Raw genomic sequence first — 27241 nt, forward strand, 5'->3', positions numbered from 1 at the left:
CAGCTAACATCATACTCAATGGTGAAAAGCTGACAGCATTTCCTCTAAGATCAGGAAGAAGACAAGGATGCCCACTTGCCCACTCTCAGCACTTTTATTCAATACAGTTTTAGAAGTCCGAGTCACAGCAATCAGAGAAAAAAAAGAAATGAAAGGAATCAAAATTGGAAAAGGAGAAGTAAAATTGTCACTGTTTGCAGATGACATGATACAGGAAATCCTAGACACTACCAGTAAATTACTAGAGCTCAACAATAAATTCGGTAAAGTTACAGGATACAAAATTAATATACAGAAATCACTGGCATTTCTATACACTAACAATGAAATAGCAGAAAAAGAAATTAAGGAATCCACCCCATTTATGATCACATCAAAAAGAATAAAATACCTAGGCATAAACCTACCAAAGGAGGCAAAGGACCTGTACTCCAAAAGCGTAAGATACTGACAAAAGAAACTGAAGATGGCACAAACAGATGGAAAGATACATCATGTTCTTGGATTGGGTGAATCAATATTGTTAAAATGGCCATACTATCCAAGGCAATATACGGATTCAATGCAGTCCCTACCAAATTACCAATGACATTTTTCACAAAACTGGTACAAAAAATTTTTTAAATTTGTATGGAAACACAAAATTCCCTGAATAGTCAAAAAATCTTGAGAAAGAACAGAGCTGGAGGAATCACGCTCTCTGACTTCAGACTATACTACACTACAAAGCTACAGTAATCCAAACAGTATGGTCCTGGCACAAAAACAGACACATAGATCAATGGAACAGGACAGAAAGTCCAGAAATAAACCCAAGCACTTATGGTGACAAAGGAGGCAAGAATATACAGTGGAGAAAAGACAGTCTCTCTAATAAGTGGTCCTGGGAAAACTGGACAGCTACCTGTAAAAGACTGAAATTAGAGCATTCTCTAATACCATACACAAAAATAAACTCAAAATGGATTAAAGACCTAAATGTAAGACAAGATACTATAAAACTCTTAGAGGAAAACAAAGGCAGAACATGCTTTGACATAAATCAAAGCAGTATTTTTTTCAAACCAGCTCCTAGAGTAATGGAAATAAAAGCAAAAATAAACACATGGGAACTAATTAAACATAAAAGCTTTTGCACTGCAAAGGAAACCATAAACAAAACGAAAAGACAACCTACAGAATGGGAGAAAATATTTGCAAATGACATGACCGACAATGGACTAATTTCCAAAATATACAAACAGCTCATACAGCTTAATATGAAAAAAACAAAACAACCCAATCAAAAATTGGGTAGAAGACCTAAATAGACATTTCTCCAAAGAAGACATCCAGATAGCCAACAGGCACATGAAAAGATGATCAATTTAGCTAATTATCAGAGGAATGCAAACCAAATTACAATGAGGTTATCACCTCACACCAGTCAGAATGGCCATCATTAAAAAGTCTACAAATAATACATGCTGGAGAGGGTGTGGAGAAAAGGAAACCCTCCTACACTGTTAATGGGAATGTAAATTGGTGAAGCCACTATGGAGAACAGTATGGAGGTTCCTTAAAAAACTAAAAATGGACTTACCATATGATCCAGCATATATCCAGAGAAAACTATAATTTGAAGAGATACATGCACCCCAGTGTTCACAGCAGCATTATTTACAATAGCCAAGACATGGAAGCAAACCTAAATGTTCATCAACAGATGAATGGATAAAGAAAATGTGGTGTGTATATATATATACAATGGAATACAACTAGGCCATAAAAAATGAATGAAATAATGCCATTTGCAGCAACATGGATGGATTTAGAGATTATCGTATTAAGTGAAGTAAGTCAGACAAAGACTAATATGGTAACATTTATACGTAGAATCTGAAAAAAAAGATACAAATTCTATCTACAAACTAGAAACAGACTCACGGACATAGAAAACAAACTGTGGTTACCATAACGGGAAATGGGGGAGGGATAGATTGGCAGTTTGGGATTGATGGATACACATTACTATATGTGAAGTGGATAAACAGCAAGAACCTATTCTATAGGACAGGGAACTATATTCAATTTCTTGTAATGAGCCGTAATGGAAAAGAAACTAAAAATGTACATATATGTATATAGTATGTATGTATATGTATAACTGAATCGCTTTGCTGTACACCTGAAACTAACCATGTAAACTGACTATACTTCAATAAAAAATAAGAATAAAAAAAAACCTACATCATGGCAAATCATCATAAATTTTAGAATACTGAGGACGAAGAGAAAATCTTGTATTTCCAAAAGGGAAGAAAAAAATGGGGAAAAAAGTCACAGAAAAAATCAGGAAGCAGTATGACTTCAGACTGTTTAACAATAGTAGAAACTATTGAAGAAGACAATGAATACAAAATTTTGAAGGAAAATAATTTATAGCCTAGAATTTTATACCCAAGCTACCAATAAAATGTGAAAGTAGGAAAAAAAAAAAAAGACATTTCCAGACATCAATGTTTCAAAACATCTCCATCCTTTCTTAGGATGCTTCCAGAGAATGAAGGAATAAACCAAGAGGAAGTCATGGAATACAGAAACAGAAGAGTCAATTCAACGGAAATAAACTGAATCTAAGAAAACAGCTATTCAATCATTACAGAGGGCAAAGAGTCCAGGATGAATCAGGTCAGATGGCTCAGGAAAATGAAATTAACAGACTATTTGATGAAAATAATATCATGAAGTGAGAGGACAACACAGGCTTGAGTGAGTAAGTCCACATAATAAATAGTGATATACATAAAATGGGTGAGTGCTGACAACATGTTTAGAAAGACAATTATTAACTATAAGGAATGAAGTAAATTATGCAGAAAAATGTGAAGTTAGGTCCAACTGAACAAAAGCTGAGTTCAAAGTCATATTATAAAGCACCTCTTCTCCAAAGAGGCCACTGTTTGCTGGGAAAGATACACATAGGAAGCTGCACTATTTGTATAAATGCACAGCCTAGAAATAATTTATAGTCTAGAATCGGCCAAGAGTCAATTAATGATATATTGTAACAACAGTAAAGAGCTAAAAATAAACATTTTCAATAGAATTTTTGAATAATAATCTCTTATAATCACTGTAATTTGTTAGGCAAGAGAGGGATTAATTTTTCACATTTAGGGGTTTAATTTTTCATGCTCAGGTGTGATGCAAAGTTTAAGTCAGCAACAGAAGCAATGTGAAAACCGGAAGTGCCTGCAATCAAGCCCTAAGTGCCCATAGCAGGGTGGCTCTCAAATTTCTTAAGTAAAGCAACTCAATGGAGCATCAAGAAAGCGGAGGATAAGGGTAAAGCAGTTGCTGCTGGAGTCACTCCTGTTCAGCCCCATTTCCAGCAGCAAGCTTCTCTGTGGAAGAGCTTTAGAACACATGCACAAGCGCAGGAGCAGGTCCTCACAGGGCTGGAAGAACCCCAGCCTAAGCCCCATTACTGAAAACATGGCTTTGGGCTTCTACTAGTCTCGCTAAGAGACTACTCTTGCTTACAAAACTCTAGAAACACTCTCCCTTCAACATTAATCAAGTGCTACAATCCTTTACATGTATTCACCAACCTCAGCAGTTATATATCATTTTCTTACAAAATAGTTATTGAGCAGTTAATACAGATTTCTATGACTAGCACTATTTCCTAAGATTTAAATTTGAAGTCTTACTATCAAAAGAAATGTTTATTTTATTTCAGAGTCAGCCTATTTGGTATCCTCTCTTATTATCATCATAAAAATACCTATTTGTCCCTGTTCCAGGGCACTTTCCACACAGCCAGATGGCCCAGGCTTACCACTTCCACTACATCCAAACAGTGTTTCTTACCATTTTGAGAAATTTCGCATAATTGGCACAGTCTGTACCCAGGATATCACTCACCATTTGGTGAATACAGCACAAGCTTACTTAGAGTAATTTAATGATAAAGAATAGACATGTGTTTGATGTGTGTTCCAAGAGCCAGCTAAATAATCTGTAAAAATTTGGTTTAAAGCATTCAGACTTCCTGAAGTTGGTCTGTTACCAAATCATTTCTAATCTTCACTTTTCAACAATCTTTAGGCACATTCTTGTGTAAACATTAAAACAGCAATAAGGAACAGCTTCTGAGTGAGTCATAAGCTCCTTTAGTAAAGTACAGCTTGAAACTAAAAGTCATTCCTGCTCTGCATATTGGTTACTTTCAAAATGAATTAGATTCTATACCGTATATCTCACAGGTGGAATTTAAAACAAACAAAAAAACCTGAATTCATAGATAACAGAGCATGGGTTAGTGGTTATGGCGGATGGGGAGTGTGGACAAAATGTGTGAAAGTGGTCAAAAGGTACAAACTTCCGTTGTAAAATAAATAAGTCCTAGAGGTGTAATGTACAGTATGGTGACCACAGTTACTAATACTGTATTATATATTTGAAAGTTGTTAAGAGAGTAGGTCTTGAAAGTGCTTATCAGGAGAAAACAAAAAAACTTTGTAACTATGCCTGGTGAAGGATGTTAACTAGACTTTAACTAGACTTATTGCAGTGATCATTTTGCCACATATACATAAATAAATCATGACATTGTATACCTGAAACTAAAGCTGTGTATCAATTATACCTCAATTTTTTTACAAAAAAGAATTAGATTCTGACATTTACCAGAGTTTTTAGACTTTTATGAATACACAAACCTTATGAAGTGCAAATATCAAATTCTGGTTTACAGAGAAGCAGGAAGACATAACAGAAATCACAGTGGCATGGAATGATGATGCCACCTTGACGTCTTGGATACTCTGACTCAGCTCTTTTGATTAGCAATTGATAATTTTTTCAGCTTTGCTCCTATTTTCTTTTGAGAAAAACAAAAATCTCTAACATCTGCCAGTGAATCCTTTCAAGTAGTGAAGGCAATGTGTTTGGCAATCTGTTGCTTGATGAAGGGAAATAAGCACTGATTGTCAGCCACTGGGACAAGGATACCAAATAATAAATGATATGACATCCACTCTGTAACCTCAAAAAAGTCAACTGCAAAACTTTCAGCTACCAGGACAGCCTCTGCTATTGCTACCAAAACAACAACACAGCGCACCAAGCAATGGTACAAGAGGCTCCACCAATCCCATAGCGAACTCACACATTTTTCCCCTAAGGATAATTATTTCCCCATTTCAGCTTGTTCTTTCTCTTCAAATTTAGCCAAAGCATATGGAACAGTTACATAAGTTCCTCTTGGGCACTGCAAGTATTCTCAGAAGCAGTACTTATTATTCTAGTAAACCTTTGTGGGGGGAAAAGTCCTAAAAAAAGTAAAGATATATGGGAAAAAAAAAAAAGAAAAAGACTAATGTTGGATAGAGCTAATGTTTGTGCACATAAAAATTGTTCTACAGTAAAATTATTAAATTGGCAAGGATTCACACTTGGGCAAAAAAATAAAATTTGCTTATGTAGGGGATAACCAGGAAAAAAATGCAATGGTATTCAAAACTGTTACCATATAAAAACTGGTAGAGTCTAAAAATGTAAGCTACTAAAAACCAAATCAGAGACTCTGGTTTAAATATGAATTCTGTCACTTACTAACAAGTTACTAACCCTCTTCTTAGCATCATCAATTTAGCCAACGCAATGCAAGTTGCTGTAGCATTATATACAGTAATAAACATAATTTCCCGTAGGTAAGGAGATAAACCTTCTCAATCTCATTAAGTTTTGTTTTTACAAGGAAAAAGTGTCTCATGTATGTTAATGACTTCTGCACTTGGTAAAATACTATAAAAAGTTTATTAACAATTATAAATATAACTAATTGATAACTTTTTAAAATCTTAGGCATATTTTGAAGATAAAGGAAATTATTTCTCTAAGTTTGGAAAAAACCTCGCTTGCTATGACTATGACTTAAAATGTAAAGCTTAAGTGACGAAACTCAAAATAATGTTTTTCACTTACTTTCAATATCCAAACTTGTCTGCATATTAATACCATCACAAATATTTTACTAGCAGATTCTTCCTTTGGTTAAGTCAAACAAGAAGCTGTTCTACGGTCAAAAGAAATACAGCTTCTCTTTTTAAAAGTAGCTAATCTAGGAAAATTTCCTGGTTTTTATTTATTTATTTGTTTATTTAATTGGGGGAGTAATTAATTTTTTAAATTTAATTTATTTTTTAATGGAGGCACTGGTGATTGAATTCAGGACCTTGTGCATGCTAGGCATGCATTGTCCACTAAGTTATACCCTCCCTGCGACTAAATTTCCTATTTTGATGATGGTCCACAGTCTGAGGACAAACAGAAGAATGTTCTACATTGTAACAGAAGGGACCCATGTGTTGCTGTAGTTAACAGATGTGGGCAAACTTTACTTTTTACAATGCAAAAATTGGAGTAACCTCAATTTGGGCAAATTTTCTAAGGATTCTCTCATGTTATCTGCAAGATTTTACAAAGTAAAATAATAAAGCCTTAAGGAGTTTCTCTTTAACATCTGATGTCCTCAAGGTGAAGAATATTATTGGTTTTAATAGATTTCATTTCTATCACACTTACTCTTTTGTGATAAATGCTACAGAGGCCTCGCTCTAAGTCGGGCAATTTACGTAGATAATTTTCTATGTGACCAAGCACACTGGATTCTGAATGGAGAACTTCAGATACAGCATCAAGTCGAGCATTTATTTCCCTGTGAGAACAGAGTAATGGCAATTATCAGATACGTTAGGAACTCAGAATGCAGACATTTCCCACTCTAATGGCCAGCACTTGACAGCAGCCACTTAGAAATACACAAAGGAGACTCTTCCTCCTTATCTCTGGCCCTTCCCTGCCCCATATCATTTGAATTTAAGAGCAGGAACTATGCAAGGAAAGTCTTTGGCTATATGGGGCAGAGACTGGTTCCTTAAGTCTTTCTTTCCTCCAGGACAAACGCAGAAACTACATTTCCCAGTCTCCTCGGCAGTTAGGTATGGCTGTGTACCCAAGGTCTAGCCAATGAAATGTGGGTAGGAATGATTAAGCCACTTCTAACCCTGGCCCATAAAAACCTCCCATGAATCTTTCACATTCACTCCCCACGCCGCCACATTCACTCTTTTCCCCTTTGTCAAGTGAATGGTGAGCCCAGGGCAATTCTGTGAGCCACCTGCTAATTCTGTCAGCCTGGGTCCATGAGCAGAGCAGAAAACCCTCCATTCCCACATTAGCTACCAAATGAACTTTACATTAGCAAAAAATTAACTTCAAATGTATTTAAACCACTGAGATTGAGGATTTATTGGCTACCATTGCTTGTATACCTGGCTAATATAGTAAGTCTACAGTGGGCAGCTGAATTTTCTACTCTGACAAATGACTGACCATCTCAGTCAAAAAAACAATCCATCCAGCTAACCAACTGCTCTGAGAGAAGGCCTGGTGGTGCTGGTTGAACTGATCAACTGTCTAACTGAAACGGGATTAGGCACATAGCCTGAGCCAAGGAAGTCCTAAGGATAAGACATCAGGAGACACGGGAGGCCAGTGCTGCAGGAGTTTATTAATGACTACACCCAAAGTGATGGGCTGCTGGGGAAGTAATGGTCAGACCCGACCAATGTAACATGGAAACCTGACTGACAATGTGCCCTAAATGAGCTGTGGCCCCTCCATCATGTATACATATCAAATACACTAGGTATACACTGGCCATATGTGGTATTAAAGACTGCATTGTTAAGTTTGAGATGTCTGATATCCAGTGGATAATGGGACTTTGGTAAATTTTTTTTTTAATCAATGAACAAACACGCAAGCAAATCAAAGAATTAACTGACATTTGCGGAGAAATGAGGACATCAGCTACTGAATACCCTTTTGTCTATCAAAGTCCTATTGATACCACACACACTGATGTGAAGGTCTGATCTGATGATGAAACCTTACATCACAATCCTGCCTAGATGAGTGTTTTGCAATTAGTTGTGTGATTTTACCTTTGTTTTCCGTGTAACTATCCTGTAAGGTCATGACCATTCACAATACGGATACTAACTTCAGGTCTCATTTTTGCTCCATTTTCCTCTGGCTCATCCTCCATTATGCAGAACAGGCATTTGGTTTAACACAACAAAGTAGAACAAGCCAGAGCTTCGTAGACACACAAACTGGTTTCTCCATTCTCAGTGGGCGGCCTCTTAAATCTATTCACTTTCTTTCGATGTCTGCTGCCACTATACTAGTCTAAGTAAAAATCATTTCTCACAAGACTACTAAAACAGCCTCCTCACTTTCCTCCCCACATGCACTTCTGTCCCTTTTTCCCATCTATTCTCCAGACTGTAGCCTGAGAGGTCTTCCTAGAACCCAAATCTGTTCATGCCATACCTCTACTTTAAGCTCATATCAATGACTTGGAATTAATCTTAGATTCAAATCCAGAATCCTTAACTGACTCATAAGACATTTGATCCCTGATCACCTCACGAGTCTCACCTCAGATCACCTGTCACTTTATTAAATTCACTCTAAGTTGCAGTCAGACTGAACTCCTTCCAATACCTGGGTCACTCCAAGTTCTCTGACATCAGGGTGTTCTCATTTGCTACTCACTCTGCCTTGAAGACTCTTGTCCCCTTTCTTACCATCTACCTGCTTCTACTCTGTTTGGCAAACTTCTACTCATCCTTCCTCTGAAAGGGCTTTCGAGACTTACTAGACTAGATTTAATCCTTTGACGTCCCTTTTCATATCCCTCTCTGTTTTCTTTCCTTGGTGGAACTCATAACTGTATATTAGTTCTGCATTGTCTCTTCCACTAGACAGTAAGCTCAGTGAGAACAGGGAACAATTCTTCATTCTCATAGTTCTGGGATCATGATACATGCTCAATAACTAGTTGTTTAATTCAATTCAATTTAATGCCAAAGGCTACATATAAAGTAAATCAAGATGAGGTGAAAATATAAAAAATTAAATTTTCTATGCGTAAGCTTGTTGTGATAAAATAAATCAATGTCTTATCCTAACGTTTACCCAAAATGCTACACAAATATAAAGTTTTACTTTAATAACTCACTTGTGCATAAATGAAAGATGACACCAATGGAAATAGACTAAGCTGATGCTGCAGATGGTATGAGGACAGATAAAACAATGCCATCTGTGAATGTATAAGACAGCCAGATAGCTACTCTCTCAAAAATTATAAAGGCTGTCTGAGACATGGAAAGATAAAAGCAAAAGAGGTAAATAAAAACCTAAATCATACTTATGAAGTATTCCGGAAGACTTTTTAAAAAATATTTTCTGGGAAAATATAAAGGTAGTGGCTTTTATTTTAGGCTCACGACAATTAGCACAGACAAAAGCACGTTCACTATGAGTCATTTTCATTTTAACCCAGTCTTCATTTTGTTGGGGAGGTTAACAGCTCAGAGGTTAAGAATTTGGACTGAGAAGGCAAATGACGTCAGTTCAAATCTAGGCTCTACCATTTCCCAGTTATTTAGCCTTGTCCTAGTTTCTTCATCTGTAAAATGGGAATAGTAAAGGTCCCTAATTCACACAGAATTGTTGCATTAATTCAATGAAACAATACAGGGGTGGGAGTATAGCTCAATGGTAGAGCATGTGCTCAGCATGTGCAAAGTCCTGGATTTAATTTCCAGAACCTCCATTAAAAAAAAAATTCCAATAAATCTTTAAAAAAAAAAAAAGAAAGAAAGAACTAATACATACAAGCACTTAGCACAGTGCCTGGTACATGGTAACTACTCAATACTCTGTAGTTGTTGCCATCCTCATTATTATAGTAATCTTTATTTGGTTACAAAATCTGTTTGATAGGTACTACAAAGAACAGCACAGGGGAGAAATAGCACACAAAATATAAGCTTTAGTTAGACAAGTTTTAAGGCATAGCTATGCAAAAAGGTATTTTGTGCAAAGTGAACAAGGAAGGATTATATTCGAAACCTAGTCCTGGGATCTCAAATGCTGAATATTACTGCTAGTGATGACCTGAAGTACTGTGCTGATTGTTAGCAGGGGAACTGAGAAGGAATGCCATAACCAATTACAGATGTCTAACATGGTCAGGGAGAGGTGAGAAGGAGAGATGGTGTGTGACACTGTTTACCGCAAATGTCTCATCACTGGGGCAGCTAAAATTCCACTTTAATATCCTACAAGCAGATCAGAATGCAAATGAATAAAAATGACTTCTAGTCAAGTTTTTTAAATAAAATAGCTTGCATACCTTAGAACTGTTCTTTAATTAGCAGGTGTAAGAAGACTTTCCAAATAACTGTAATAAAATAATAAGCCAGACCACCAGAAGAGAAAACAATTATTTTGGTAAAATCAATGAGAGAGATGTGGTGATTGTGACAGTCAACAAAACCGGAAGTAGCACTGTTAATTAAATGATGCTAAAGATATTATTCCCAGATGCCCTACAGTATTCTACAATTGATCTTACCACATGACACCTTCTAAACAAATGAAAAGAGGACACCTGAGTCATTCGTTTCATTCCATATGACAAAACACAATGGATCTGTGGTCCTAGAGATGATGAAGATTCTTTACTACCACCAAAGATCCAACGACTAAATGTGGGTGTCAACAGGAGTCCTTCACAGTTGAAGGTGAACTGAGTGATGACGTTAGTATCTGTTGCGTGTGGCTGCCACTCAGAAACACAGTGTGTGACCCATAGCTACTGCTATTGTAAGGACATGTGTTGAGTCTACCTACTAGTTGCTATTTGTGGAGATGCCACTATAATTCTAACACAAGGTTATTTGGGGAAGGAAAGATGAAATACTGGGGAGAGGTTGGTTTTTTGTTGTTTGTTCTGATTTTTTACTGAAAAGTTTGCTCTAAAGACAGATGACATAAAATGAGTAAATTAAATTCAGACATTAACACATTAGTAACGAGATATGGCTAAACCACCTACCTAAACAGCTTTCTGGTAGAAACATGAATCACAGGCCTTCTCCTAGGGCCTAACCATCATTACTTGAATCTACCTAGCTATGCCTTTCACATACACCATTATTCATTCATTCGATGAACAATTACTGAGAGCTTATCAAGTACAATAGCAGAAATAAAAGATGGAAGGTGAAAGTGTGATAGTAGGAGCTAGAAAGGGAAGCAGGGACCAGGTCATGAGAGTAATGCAGACCACATAGGATCCAGACCTTATCCTGAATTCAAGAGGAACCAATGGCTAATGTTGGAAAAGACAAGAACAGTGACAAAAAGACTGGTTAGAAGACTGAGTAATCCAAGGGAGTGACCTTGATGATCTAAACTCAGTTGGAGGATATAGTCATGGAAAGAGCACATAGTTTGAAGAGATGTTAGAGAGGTAAAATTAATAGGAGTTGTGACTGATTAGATACGGAGGCAAGAATATATAAAGGAGAAAAGACAGTCTCTTATTCAATAAGTGATGCTGGGAAAACTGGACAGCTACATTTAAAAGAATGATACTAGAACATTCCTTCACATCACATACAAAAATAAATTCAAAATGGATTAGAGACTTGTATAAAGACCTGAGACCATAAAACTAGAAGACAGCATAGGCAGAACACTCTGCAACATAAATTGTAGCAGAATTTATTTTTAGATCTCCTAAGGGAAAATAAATAAAAGTAAAGATAAACAAATAGGGCCTAATTAAACTTAAAAGCTTTTGCACAGCAAAGAAAACCATCAACAAAATGAAAAGACAACCTACTAAATGGGAGAAAATATTTGCAAATGATATGACCAATAAGGAGTTACTATCCAAAATATAAAAACAGCTCTTATCAAAATATCAAAAAAACAACAACAACTATCAACCAGATTAAAAAATGGCTAGAAGACCTAAATAGACATTTTCCCAAAGGATATACAGATGGCCAACAGGCACAAGAAAAAATGCTCAACATCGCTAATTACCAGAGAAATGCAAATCAAAAACACAGTGAGGTATCACCTCACCTGTCAGAATGGCTACCATCAAAAGTCTACAAATAACAGATGTTGGAGAGGATGTGGAAAAAAGGGAACCCTCGTACACTGTTGGTAAAATTGTAAACTGGTGCAGTAACTATGGAAAATAGTATGGAGGTTCCTCAAAAAAACTAAAAATGAACTACTATGTGATCCAGCAATTCCACTGTTGGGCATATATCCAAAGAAAATAAAAACACAAATTCAAAAAGACACATGCACCCCAATGTTCACAGAAACATTATTTATGATAGGCAAGAGATGGAAGCAACCTAAGTGGCCATCAACAGATGAGTGGATAAAGACAATGTGGTGTATATATACACAATGGAACATTATTCAGCCATAAAAAAGAATGAAATTCTGCCATTTGCAAGAATGATAAACAAATATCAATCATAGTAAGTTTTATAAAATATCTAAAAATGATACAAAGAGCAATTTAGATTAGGAGATCAAAAAAAGCCTCTCTGAAGAAGTAACACTTCATAATAAGACCTCAAGGTAAGGAATTAGCCACATAAAAATTGAAGAGAAAAGAAAGAACATTCTAGATAGAGAGATGACCAAATAAAGAGACCACAGATGAGAAAAAGCTTTGGGATGCACAGAAACCAAAGGAGGCAAGAGTGACAACAAACACATGAATGAAAAGGGGAATCAGACAGAAGAGTCATGCTCAAGAATTTTAATTTTATTTGAAGCATGATGGAAAGCCAATAAAGAATTTAAGGCAGGGGAGTGACACAATTCAGTCTTTATGTTCAAACAAGAGATCAGTCAGGAGGACAGTGCAGCAGTCAAGTGGGAATTGATGGCAGTTTAGATCAGGGTGACGGCAGTCAAGATGGCAAGACATGCAAGGACTCTGGATTTATTTTAGAGGTAAAGGCAACAGGACTCAGTATTAGATTGGATGTGGTTGTCAAAAGGAAATGTCCAGAATAACTCCCAGGTTTCTGGCCCAAGCAACCCATTAGATGGAGGGGCTGGATCCTAGAACAGGGAAATCAGGAGGAGGAACAGGGATGAACATGTTAAGTTTGAGATGTCTGTGATACACCTATGTGTTTAGGAATCCAAGTTGACCATACAAGTCTGGAGAACAGAAGAGAGTAAGGGCCAGAGACACAAATTTGGGATTGTTTACATTTTGCTGTTCATGGTAACGGGAGTAGATCAGTTAGTTCATAGGGGTAGAGGAGAGGGTAGGAGAGAGTGAAAAGGTAAGAGGAAGAGAGAGGAGGCTAAGGGAGCTGAGCTCTTAAGGTTCAGGCCTCAGGAACCCCATCATTTAAAGGATACAGAAAAGATGAAGAGCGAACAAAGGAAACTGTGCTGCAGCAGCCAGCAAACTAAGAGGGAAACTAAAATGAGTAGAAGTTACCATTTTAGAAAAAGGAACAGGCTGTACAAAAGTCCAGAAATAAATTACACCTCAGTGTGTTGTGAGAACTGTAAACAGTAGAGAGCAAAACATAATCAGATACACACTTAAAAAAAAAATCTTTGGGTAATGCAGATAGAAACAAAGAAGGGCAAGACCAGAGGCCTGGAGATGCTTAGTTTCTTCAACAAACAAAAAGCCTTTCATGAAGACTTTCATCTGACTGCCTTTCATAAAAAGTGATTTTACAAAAAGGCAAGATGATGTAACACTAGCCCTTGCCAAAGATCCAATGTTTTCATCATTGATCAAACAGTTCCTCCACTAGAAGGGGAAGAACTGATTTCTCAGATTCCCTTTGTGGTTAATAATCTGCTGTTCTCCACGTGTATATGCATACACATGCACATGCATGTATGTACGTACGTACGTACACACACACACACACACACACACACACACACACACACAGAGCTGTATTTCCAAGAAATCATTATCTCACTGAAGGAAATGCTTCATTTTCAATTTGTCTTGCAAACGCAAATTGAATGTTTCCTGAGGCAGAGATGTTCCAGCAGATGTGTGGGTCTGGAGCTGCTGGAAATAATGGTGACTAAGTCATCGGCAAATGAGTTAAAGGAGAAACCATGGCCACAGATAAGATTCCAAGTAGTGCTGAAAGTAAGAATCAGCCCCGGAGGGAACTACGGGTAACATCGACATGTAAGGTGCAGGCAGAAGAGGTACCCATGGAGAAAATTCTGAACTTACTTTGGTTTAATATTTCAAGATACAGAGAAAGGTACTGAATCTTGAATACTTATTTTAAGATGACCAAATCTGCCTTGGAAATTAATATTTTACCTAAACTTTTCTGCCCCTATCAGATATTTACAAGCAGAATTTGCGTTTTGGGACTTTCTGACAAAACCAATAAAGTACATATGGTGAATATATAAAAGACTGACAAGATCATATCAACTCAAAGAAACTGAAGAAATTCGAAGATGGAACCTCAAAAAAAAAAAAGAATTCAATATAACTTACTTAATTTTAAAAGGTCTTAGGACTAATGGCTTGCCAACATGACATGCATTTATAAGAACGGGCCAGTGACCTACAATGAAAAATCTTAACTAAAATTAGAGAACTGATAAAAAGCATAGGTCTCAACATATAAGAAAATAAAACCTATTTAGAAAAGGCAGTGTGGTTTTAGTAGAGTAAAATCCTGTCTCAATAACCCAAGTGCATTCTTTGAATCAGTCTGTAAATATAGGGTAAAAACATTTTTACCTTATAGAAAGTCATTAGAAAATTTTGCACCAAAGAGGCCATTTTGTAGTGGGAACGGAAAATCATCTGAAACTTGAAACACTTGGTCCTGAATTTATGAACTGTGTGACTGCCCTGGGAGCTGAAAGAGCCTAAAAGTATAAAGAAACGATCCTAAGGGCTTCTAATTCCTGGATGACTGATAAATAATGGGCTCTTGGAGAACTTTTGGAAGATCCACCCTCGATCTTGCTAAATTCTCTTGTCACTAATTATTTGTTCTATAAACACTGTGATTTCACTATAAAAGAAAATCAGCCCTAAACTAACCACCTTTGGCTGCCAATGTCAGAGAGAGAACATTAGCCTGGGTGAACCACTGACGTGACTAGCATGGCACCTATGTTAGTGTTAAAAAAAAAAAAGCCAACAGCAACAACAAATATAGAGCCGAACCACTGACAAATCAGCTGAAGATTTTCTCTATGTATTTGTTTGGAATAGAATGAATATGCAATTAAGGTTTAACTGGAATTCTTTTGAAGTGAATTTTAATGGATTAGGAAGCCTAGAGTTTTAAAACTGTGACCTAAAATAAAAATTGCAAAGGAAGAAGTTTTGTGTGCTTGTTTTCAGCTCTATACATTTTAGGCTGGTCTAAAGTACATACTTGAAAGCATCAGAGTTCAATGCATGGTATACTTTCTCTCAGCGTTTCTGAGGAGGTTGGGTCCTGAGGGATACATGATCAGGCCGACAAAGAGCATGCAACATGGTCTACCGAAATTATCTCAAATTAATCTTGCTTATATAAAACAAATTTAACAGAAATAAAAATTTTAATTTACATGAAAAAGTCTGCTAGCAAGTCTGTTTCTGCTGAATATTTCAATCAAGCAAATAAAATTTAAGAATTGTGTGGCTGCTTAGACAGATGCCTTTCTATCAGCCAGGAGACACCCCTTATACTGCTGTCCACAGACTGCAGAAAACCATCTTGTCTGTTTTTGCTCCACAAATTACTTTTATCTCATTTGAATACTGAATCAAAGTAGACACTTCCATTTTCAGAATTTCTTATCTAGTCAGTTTCCCCTGTCTGAGGGTCTTCATGATCAAGAAAAGAATTGTCATGACCCGCTAACGCTGAAGTGATTTAGTCATCATCATTATCAAAACAATGTCTTAAAGCTTATGACTAACAGTAACGGCACCTGCTGTCCTTTGCCAAAGATGTCTGTTTACCAAGCACAGGGTAAAATGCAGCCATCAGTGAGGCTGTTGTGCAGTTTAAAAGATTTGGTGTACATAAAGCCCCTAGCATAGTGCTTGCTATACGACAAAGAGCTCAAAAAACGGCAGTTAGGTTTACTGTCTCATTTCACTCCTTACATCAACCCTGGGAGGTGGTACTGCAGCACTGCAGAGGTGAGAACATGTTGGGCGGGGGGTGGCAGGCTGCCGGCTTGGTGGGATTGAGTCTCCCAACTGACAGCCCACACACAGCACCACCACCACAACTCCCTCTGGTCGTCCCTATGGGAAGCTGTTCAGGACGGAGTCCATGCTGGTTTTAAATCTAGGCTCTACCAGCTGTGAAACAAGTTACTGAAGTGCTTTGGATCTGTTTACTCATCTCAAGGACCCACCTCGGAGGATGATTTTGAATATTAAATAAAGCACAATAAATAACAGCACTCAGTCAGTAAACATTAACTGGACTCCTCCTACTAAGTGACAGGCACTAGTCACAGTTCCCAAATGCATCGGCATGTCAAAATCATCTGGGGAACTCCTAAAAATTCCAACTCCCCGGCCACACTGGAGACCAATTAAATCACAATCCTTGGGCGTCGGATACAGGCATCAGTATCTGTGACACTTCCCAGGTGACTCCACTGTGCAGACAAGCTTGGAAACCACTGTTTTAGGCACTAGGCTCACCTACCTTCCCTGAAAGCACTCCTCGTCTTCTCATGCTACTTTCCTCAACATCTCACACCTAACCCCTCTTTCCGATTCCTACTGGTACTTCTTTAGTTCAGGTCCTCAGAACCTCTCCGTGAACTTGCTAACATGCCCCTCCAAAACCATTTTGTCGGCTCCCACACACAAGCCCAGCTCTGATCCTATCACTCCCATGGGCAGAATCACTGGATTAACTTCCTCTGGCTACCAGCTCCTCAGCCTGGCCTTCACAGTCCTCCACGGAAGGTAGCCCCTCTCCCCAGCCCCTTTCTCCCTACTCCCTGATGCTGCTGATGATCCAAACCAACTGGATAACTCACTTTCCCCAGGCCGACTCCATGTCTTCCAACTGCAAGCAAATTCGCTCTTGAGGACAAGGAAAAATTCCTCAATATTAGACAATCTATGGCCAGATACAAATTAAAATCTTCCCCAATTTAAAACTGTGCTCTTATAAGCCATGGTAACCTTGGTTTTAAGGAGGCTAACATACCTTTCATTTCTTAATTTTATATAATTTCATATTAAACACACAAAAAGGAATTGCTTTTACCTTAATTTAAGGAGTGGTTGGGTCACCCACTTCCTTAACTTCCGTCTCCCAAATGAAGTTCTAGTATGGTCTAAAACCCAAAATAAACTTCCTCTGGTTTCCATGTCAGTCTAAGAAAGACCAGAAAACAAGTTTTATTAACTAGACGATTGTATTTGTACCAAAACCACTAGTTGTTTATACGCCCTAATTATTCCATATACACTAATTTTAAATGTTACATATGCCTAGCATAAAATATAGCTCAAAACAGGTGTTCATTTAATGTCTGATGAATATATATACACACATATATAAACACACAAAGTGTTGATATTTTGCACAGGAAAGATACAGTCTATATGTAGTTTTTAGTTAACTAACAATACGGTATTGAGAAGTTTCTTTTGAAACACCTTATAAATATAACTGTCTTCTTTCCTCCCTTGGGAAGCACAGTGAAGATAATTTGATTTTCCTTTGGCAGTTCAGGATCTCCCACTGCCTAAGAGCTGCCGTTCTAAAGACAGATCCCCCATGTCAACACTGAAAAAGGCTCAGGAGGGAAGTGGACCTGTACTGCACTCTAGGAATGCATCCTGGAAGGGTCTGACTTTAGTCTGTTTTATTAAATCCTTAGCAAAGGTTTATCTGTCTATACTTTGCTACTTTAAAATTAAGCCATAAAAAATTATAATTAACTAGAATTGTAGTTAATTTTAACCAAGGTTTCACTGTAGTACAAAATGTCTACTAACAGGTTTAAACCGTATTGGGAACATCAAGTTGCAGTTTTCACCTGAATTTTTTTTTTTCCATTTTCCTTTTCTTTAAATCAGCAAGCAAGTATTTAACAGAACACCTCTTGTGTGCTTAGCAGTATGGCTGGCAAAGGTATATTAAAACATGATTCCTCCCTAAGGGCGCTTATATCAGAGTGTGGGAGAAGAGACTCCTAACAAGGACCCAGTGCCACCTGGCAGAAATCAACTACAAAAGGTGTGACATAACTTCCCCAGGCCTTAGGAGCCCAAAGAGAGCAGCCACAGAAGCTGCAGTGGTCACGGAAGGAAGGCTCCCTGAGGATGGGCTGGGAAGGCAGAGCTGACCTCTGAGGGGATCCACATCAGTGACTGCACCATCCCTTCTGAGACAAGAGCCTGACTGGCCTGACCACAGAAAGGGTCCATGAAGAGGACAGTGGAGGGGAATCACTCTCCAACTACCTGGCATCACTGGGGAAGCAGGCTCGGACAAGAGAGGGAGAGTGGGAGAGACCCGAGTCCTGCTACATCTCTGCTCTCCCTGACACCCAGACCCTCCCCATGATCCCCTTCTACTGCTCCACAGTAAGGAGGCCAAAGCTGCAGTGCAAAGACAAGCAGAAGATGTTAATTCTCAGCTTCCATTTCTCCAAGAGCCCAAGTCCTGATAAAGAAAGGGATTTTAAAGGGTATTTTGATTATGGATGATTTTTGCCTTAGGCATTCGATTTCAAAACCAAATCCACTGTAGTAGGATTTGAACAGGGAGGATGTGGCAGAAGAAAGGAAAGCCTGAAATGCCAAGGCGGTATCTGCAGGCTTTGACTATAGGCTCTTCTTCACCCAAGAAATATCCTTTTATTCTTACTACTTGTTTCCTAACCCAAGGACGTATATAGAGTTGATGAGAAAGACCTGCCAGGAAAAGACTCTCAACTTCCGGATAACAGAACGACAAGATAAAAATGTTTTTGAATGAACGGAAGGCTGACTCCAGTATGCAAGGACAGCCTAGCAGAAGGAGAAACCGAGTGAGAGAAACTAGCTAGCTATACACAAAGTCAGGAGAATAAATTCAGCATTTACTTTAATTCACAGCAGTGGTAGTAATTCACAGCAGATGGTTCAGCTTTTCCACTACTCAAATGACTTGGAACTGCTTTTTATTTTTATGAGTTTTTTATAAGAACATTAGTTTTACAATACAACATCTCATATTTTTAAGTGATAATTTAATAAATGAAAGCAATCATTTTAATGTCTTCATTATCTTCCTCGCTCATCAGTAAAGGGCAAATGAACAATGATGGAAGTTTGTGAAATGAACTATTATGCATCTAACCTCAAACTGAACATTGCGGTTACTTGTTCTATATACTGAATAATGAAATAAGACTGCAACACTTCAACAAAAAGTTAAAAATATGTAGAAAGAGATAACCAAGCAGACCAGAAAAATCTACTTCACTGAATTCCCAAAGATGATGCCTTTCCAAAGAAATATATGATACAGAAGTTGTCAGAACAGGCATGCTGCTTCAATCATTGAAAAGCACAGCGCTATAGCTCCCAATGTAACCCCCAAGTATTTCATGTATTTGACTCTCCAAAAAGTGAGCACTATCAGCTGAAGACAACACCTTCACCTTCACTCCTAAGAACAGACTGCTACCTAGCCCCCATCTTTTTTTGAAACCATTTTGAATCAAACAGCCCTATGTTTACCTGACCTGATTCTGAAGGATTTCCAGGTTCCTTAATGTTGTTCCATTAAGTGTCATAAATTCCACTTCTCCTGACAACTGTTTAAAATTCCTGTAAAAAGAATGAAATATGAACCATGATATAAGTGCATAAAGAAATAGGAAAACTAATTTAGGCTTTAGAAATACTTAGTAACATCATGATAAATGTTAGCCCTTTGCTAGGAAATCAAACCAAAAAAAGCAAAAACAACATTCATTAAGATACTGTTTTCCATCATTGCTGGTACTTAGGTAAGCTGACGTGAAAGGACAGTTACTCTCACAACAAAAACAAGAATAAGGAATGGAAGTAACAGTACCAACAATTCTTAATTTTTTTTTTTTAATTTCCAGTAACAGGACCAAACATAGTCTTTTATCATTGGCAGAACAAGTGGTGGTCTCTTCAGGAAAAGCTATGCAATTTGCTAGAAAAATATGTCAAGATACTTAAAAGCATCCTTCTTTTTTGTTAGCATGAAGTCATTTTGATAAACACTTTAAAAGCTTTTAATCAATATTCTGATATGTGCAAATATTATTTAGTCTATAATTAAGACCACACATTTAATGTGGCTGTTTTCATAAAGTATAAAACTGAAAAAGTAGCAGGAATTATTTCCTTAAACTCAAATAATTCACTTTCTCCTTATGTCCCTGTAACTATTTCAAACTAGATTAAAAGTTCAGTAAGTTCCAAATAAACTTGAGTCCTGAGCTCAATATGATTAATATATGTATGCATAATTCAAATTTTGTCCTTATTAGTCTTTCATTTTTTTAAACTGAAGTATAGTCAGTTTACAATGTTGTATCAACTTCTGGTGCACAGAATAATGTTTTAGTCATACATAGATACATTCATTTTCATATTCTTTTTCATTATAAGTTACTACAAGATACTGAATATAGTTCCCTGTGCTGTACAGAAGAAACCTGTTCTTTATCTATGGTAGTTAGTACCTTCAAATCTCAAACTCCCAATTTATTCCTTCCCACCACTCTTCCCCCATGGCAACCATAAGTTTCATGTTAAAAACTATATTAATCAATGCATTACTAATAGATTAATTTCCTTTATAAGCCAGTCCTTTGACATTTCTATCAACAGCACTTAAGGAACTGATGGCTCATTTTTCAAAGCAAGAAAAAAACTGGCAGGTCACTAAACTATCTGGAGGGAAAGCATGAGTGTTTGCATCATAAAACTAACCCAACTCATCATGGCCATAACAAGATGAATAAAATACAGTTTCCCAAACCAGTTACAGAAGCAAGCCTTCATCCAGGAATCTAGAGCCTAAAATCAGAGCCCAAAGAGCCAGAGCTCATTGAGAGATGCCTCCACTTCTGGATGAGCCCCACAACCCTGAAAAAGAAATGACTTATTGTATATTAGGAACGTTGCCTGGTAACTGAACACTGTCCTTTGGCAACGTAATTTATGTATGACAGGTTTAACCTGGCTTCCAAAGGGTGACATTAATGATTTTCAGAGAGAAGCAATTCCAACACTGATTGATAGCTGGGGTGTGTAGTCTGTTTCTCCTTCTTATAACCGTTAACTTAATTTGCCTTGCATTACAGTAATTTATATTCTTCTGCTATCCTCATTAATAGATCTGAGCTCCTTGCAGGTAAGGGTTATTTATGTCTTACGCATTTTGCAGCACCTGCAGAGCCTAGCAGAAAGTAGATGCTCAGCAAAGGTCTGCGTCTTTCTATGCGGAGGCCAGTTTGTGTTGGTTGGTTTGTTTTCCTTTGAGTCATAAAGCCCAGAAATGTATGTGAAACACCCAGGACAGTAATAAAATGTAAAACATTATTTTCAGGAAGAAACAATTAGGCAGTGATTTGTTTTGTAGCTAAGAGATGTTCACACACCTTCATAGTCAAAGATACAAGCTGGGAGTGCTGATAGCCTGGACTCATAGTTGGTATCTCATCAGTACCCATGCGCTTAAGTGTAAGTCATTTGGTTCCCCTGTTCCTGACAGTTAGGTTTAACCCACACCGTAGAGGTGATTAACACTTGAGTATCTTAATCAAAAACAGACTCTCAAGGGATGCTTAGTTGGCATCAAGAACCCACAATTCAGAAGCCTTTCCTAAAAATATCTCAGCTAGCTGCCTTTATCTTCCATGAACACCAGAGGTGTAAGATACATAAGAGGCATTTAAGATGTGCGGACTACCCGGAAATACTGCTCAGTTGCCTTCACCTTCACAAAAACTAGTAAACCTAACAGTCTATACCCTGAGGAATGGTGTCTTAGATTTAATGTCCAGAAAGCACCCCTGTTCCACCAATTATTTGAGGGTTTTGTCACTTAATTCAAACTAAAGGTGAAATCTTGCCTCATGGTAGGAACCATGCCTCAAGTGAACCTTGGGAGCAAGGAACTGTTCAAACATTAAAATGACTGAGAATTAAAATTTCATGGAGCACACGACAGCTTTTGCGCCATCTTGCTAAAAATTACATCGGGGTAGAATTTGGTTTGGAAGAGGATACAAAACAAAATTAGAAAAGGGAAAAGGTACATAAAGCAAAGTCTAGAAGAAACCAAGGGCAAACATCCAAAAGTCCTCTCCTGGTAGAGTCACATAGGATGTTCTTAATTGCCCCAGCAGTGAGTTGTGACAACTCACGTGAAATGTCCACCAGAGAAGTTCATTAGAGACTCAGCACCCAATGCTTTTGCTGCAGGCTGGTCGCATAGGCATCTTCTTCCTAATATGCACAATTCCACCTCCCAGAAAGAAAGGAGGGGCTCAGCATTAACCATATTGTCTGAACAGTTTAGGCAGAGAGCCACTCTTATCAGAGAATGCTGGAGACCCTCCCCAAATCCAAGGTCCCAGATGCCAGTCAAGGGTCAAGCTTGCAAGTAGGGCTTTCTTAACTACTGCTGTTTCATCAGGTTTGCTCTGCTAACCTTTTTTTGCATCTCTCTCTTTCCTAATTCTGTTTCTCTATGTTATGCTTATTTACTTTCATATTCCTTCTAGCTTATTCTTCATTCTTAAATTGATTTTTCTTTAATGTACGCTCATTCTTCAATCCCAACATCTTGTTTCAAAGCTCTCCTATTTCTCATTTATTATCACTTGTTATTTCACATTTAATGTCATTTCCTTAAAGTCTTTTAGCTCATTTTGCAGTAGTAGGTTATAGTAGTTTTTATTTCATTTGTGGGCATGTCTCTAAAAAAAAAAACAAAAGAACATAAATGCCACAAGAGATCGCTCATATGTGGAATCTAAAAAAAAGAAAAGAAAAGAAAAAAGAACATTTGTGGGCATGTCTTTCTGGCAAGCATTCATTTTCTATAAGGACATTATCCTGTCCCTTATTCTTTTTTAAAATAATTTTATATGGGATTTGAATTTGGTTCTTTTTCGAGTGCTAAGTTTTTTTTAAAAATTGAAGTAAAGTCGATTTATAATGTGTTAATTTCTGGTGTACAGCATAGTGATTCATTTATACATATATACATTCCTTTTATCTGCTCTTTCATTCTGGCGATTACAAGGTACTGAATATAGTTCCCCATGCTATACAGTAGTACCTTGTTGTTTATCTATTTTATATTATAGTAGTTAATATCTACAAATTCCAAACTCCCAATTTATCCGTCCCCATCCCTACCCCCCCCCAGTGCTCATTAAGTGAAGATGAGTTTTCCAGAAGTTTTAGAAGATGGCATTGTTTAGGGCAGCTGCTGTAACTTCACACATCTCCCTCTTCTGTTGTTTTTGTATAGCATTCAGTTATGGCACCTGACTTCTGTTTTCATTCATAAAGGATTAAATGCATGAGAACTGCCCTTTAACCACCAACAGTTAGAAAACTGGACAAATTATACATATATATGGATATATTTTAAATGTTTTCAAGCCGTTGGACATGAGGCATATAGAACTGTGATCCTGAGAGAAGAAAAACAAAAGAGGTAAACACTGACTGACTCCTAGGAGAGACCAAGGAAAGAAGAATTTGTGAGACAGAACGCAGAGATGACAGAGCTGCACACTGAGAGATCTGCAGAAGAGTCCCCTCAGGTCTTTGGCCAAGTACTGATTCTTAAATGTGTAGGGGAACTTCCATGAGATCGGGAAAGAAACATAAGAAAACAGTAGGATGAACAATGACCAGGGTTCACACAGAGCTTAGAATAGTTCACTCTCTGACCAATGAGAGTAGAAATACCTCAAAATACTTGGGTATACAGTGGGTAAAAGTCTCAGAAGTGTATTACTCTAGGGGTGGGGTTAAAATAGACATAGCAAGAACTTCCCAGTCTTAGTACTAGTGACATTTTACTGAGATAGATCTTATCTCCACAACAAGAAGTAGCTTACTTATCCAGGATTGATATGATATAGAGTAATTCTTCAGAGAGCCAAAGATAAGGGGCCAGTGAAGGTAGAATACGGAAACGCAAGAAAGTTATTCTGCTATCTTTTTTTTATTCCACTGGTTTTTAAACTAGCATTTTGTTAGAATGTCAATTGCCAGCTTTTAAATCTCTCGACTCTACAAAGTTAATCACTCTTTCAATAAGCTGTCTATGTAAGTAGCTGTCCTTTTTATCTCCAACTTTATGGTCTATGAAATAAGAACTAAAACCAAGAATAAGAAAGATGATGAAGTTTTATGAATGCTTTCAAATACCTCTTCTTAATACTACTTCTGTAGGCAAAACTATAATACATTAGTTGTCATGAATACAAAAATTGACAGAATTCTTAAGCTTGCCATTAATTTTTTGAATCAATTAATATTTTTAATATTTTTCAGCAACAACACGACACCTCATTCTTGATTCAGAACACAGCAGGCTAGCAAAAGCAGGTAAACTTCTGAGTATAGTACTTACCAAATTCAATTTAAGAAGTGTTTTTTAATATAACCTCCCCCCTTTTTTTATTTTTGAGAAATCACTTACTTGGGTTTGGAAAGCACCTTTTCCAAGTTAAATTCTTTGAGATATCTTATTATGGCAGCCAAAGAGCAAATCACAGGTTTCTCCAACTTAATGATGACAGACAAATTTTGAGAATCTAAAACACAGAGTACATACCTTCATTAAAATTATTATTCATCTTTACTAAAAACAAACCTTAAGTAAGACTTAGTTTATTATTATTCACATAATAATTTAGACAGTATCTTCTAAAATTGCCCTTTGGAAAAACATGGAAGATTATAAACATCTAGGGCATGGAAAAAAGGGCATTTTCTGATGGAAGATGAACCTTTTCTGGAGAACAAAAGAGTAATTATTTTCAAAGTGTAAAATGCTCATTCCCTTTGACTCAGAAATACTCCAAAGTGCTTATTTAAATGTGTATATAAGGAAGTGAGTTGAAAAATCTCTTGTCGTAGGAAAAAATGAGAAACAACCTAACTGAACATCATTAAGTACATCCAGATGATTGTGCACCTCTAAAGGGAATAACTTACAGCTATCTGTACTGATATGGAAAACTTTCCATAATATATTGAATGAAGAAAAAAAAAAGTTACAAGATCACTCTCATCTCTCAGCAGGAATATAGCAACAGCTCTCCATCTGGTCTCCCACCTTTATCCCTGTGCCCTACAGGGTATTCTTAACACAGCAGCCGAGGGAACCGTTAGACTACTTTGCTTACAAATCCTTCCACATTTCCTAACTCACTGAGAGAAGCAGCTCAAGTCCGTAAAGGTCTGTAAGGCCCTCCACAACCTGCCTTCCAAATCCTTTATTCTCTGTGCTCACCTTCTAATATTCTCCTCCTTAGCTCCTCTGTCCCAGCTCCCAGGCTCGTTGATATTCCTTAAACATGACAGGTACTTAAGGTACCTACTGCTGTCTCTGCCTGAAACACTGTTGCTTCACCTGTCCTTATGGTTTTCCCCCTTAACTCCTTTAATCCTCATTCAAATCTTTGTTCAAGTGCCATTTTCTCAGTGAGGCTTTCCTTCACTACTTTATTTAAAAATTCACCTCCTCCCTGCCTATCTCTATGGTACTTAGCAACTTTAAACACTATTTTATTGTACATCTCCTCCCTCTAGGCTGTAAACTCCAGAAGGGCAGGAATTCTTGTCCGTTTAATTCCTCATCATACACACAATGTCTGTGTAATTCCTTATCATATACACAATGCCTTGAACAGGCATTCAATAAAAATTAGCTGAAAGAATAAATCCAAGTTATATTAAATAAATATATAGAACTATGTATGTATGTTTACGTGTAGATTTGCACATTAAGAATTCCTAAGGATTCGAGGGGAGGGATTTTCACTTTTTTCCTTCTATACAACCATGTTTTGGCTTTTTTTGCAGTAGGTATTTATTACTTTGAAGAAAAAAATTACAAAATATCCTCCACAAATCTGTAATATAAAATATATTAATTTCAACTATAGCTTTCTGTAAAATCAAGGTGTAAATGAAGAGTAACCATCAGTCTCCTACTGTGAATTTCATCTTTTAACTTTCTAGCTCTGATCCCCAGGAAACCTGATAAAGATGAAGTGCCAGTGTTTTATGAGGTAGCACTATGTATGGTAAAAATGACCTGAAATCAGTCTATTGCATCTGGACTAGGATGAATTATAAATACCTGATTCTAGAATTTTGGCCGTCTCTGAGTACACCGATTCTTTGAATTTGGCATGTCCTTTGGAGAAATCCCAGCACGAGATATGACTTTCTGTAGGGCATGGGGCTTCTAAGCCAGGGCAGATCCTGCACCCACCTGATGAGAGTCTGCTTTCTTTGCAACTGAGCTGTCACTAGAGGAGGGAGGGGAACTTAAGCACCCAAAGGCTCTGCGGACCGCTGCATAGACTGCAGAGGACTCCTCCCGCTAAGAGCAACAGCGCCCTGCAGCAAGCTGCATTGTGTCCTACACCCTTCTAAGTGAGTCGGGTACCAAGAGTGGCTTATGGTCATCTCCTGATTTAGTCTGAGCTTTAACTGAGCACAAGCTGATGATCCCTTGGTGACAGCACAGATGGGTGTCTAAGTGGGTTACACTCTCAGATACTTAATTCTATTTGGCCAAAGCAACATGAAATGAAAAGAGATGGGGATAGAAATGCCAACAAGACACTGATGCCTGAGAGGGAGCTGGGGGAAGCTGATCTATTTAGGGTCTTATGGTGAAAGCTCTGCAGCAGGTGACAGGGGATAAAAGTGGACCTGAACATAAGCTGGACTGGAAGGAATGAGGGGTACAGACCAAATCAAATAGATACCTGGCTGAGGAAATGTGAATTAGACAAACAATGGTGATCCAACAAACTAAGACCCTGTCACTAATGTTCTGATATTTTAATTCTGGCCATCAACTTTTGGAATTGCTGGCTTTCACTAGGAGATTTATACCGACATTTTGTAAAACTGCAAGGGAAATAATGGGCCATCTTTTAAGAGAAGCAAAAAGGAAGGATTTTCAGTAACTAACTTGTTACACTCCAACGAATATGTCAAAATATCAAGTTATGAAATGATCGTAACTACAAAGAAGCTGCAGTGGTGCTTTTTATGAGT

At 37.5% G+C, this 27241-nt stretch overlaps 1 protein-coding gene across 1 annotated transcript in view; it reads right to left on the reverse strand.

Annotated features, from left to right (window-relative positions):
* The window catches only part of MSH3 (mutS homolog 3), a 137599-nt gene that overhangs the window by 63809 nt on the left and 46549 nt on the right, over nucleotides 1-27241 (reverse strand). Inside the window, exons 10-13 of the mRNA XM_072958444.1 lie at nucleotides 24642-24756; nucleotides 19675-19759; nucleotides 17202-17311; nucleotides 6574-6706 (exon numbers count right to left, since the gene is read on the reverse strand). Of these exons, the coding sequence (XP_072814545.1) occupies nucleotides 6574-6706; nucleotides 17202-17311; nucleotides 19675-19759; nucleotides 24642-24756 (443 nt within the window). The remainder of the gene's footprint in view (nucleotides 1-6573; nucleotides 6707-17201; nucleotides 17312-19674; nucleotides 19760-24641; nucleotides 24757-27241) is intronic.

Source organism: Vicugna pacos, chromosome 3 (genome assembly GCF_048564905.1).
Source record: "Vicugna pacos chromosome 3, VicPac4, whole genome shotgun sequence".
NCBI lineage: Eukaryota > Metazoa > Chordata > Mammalia > Artiodactyla > Camelidae > Vicugna > Vicugna pacos.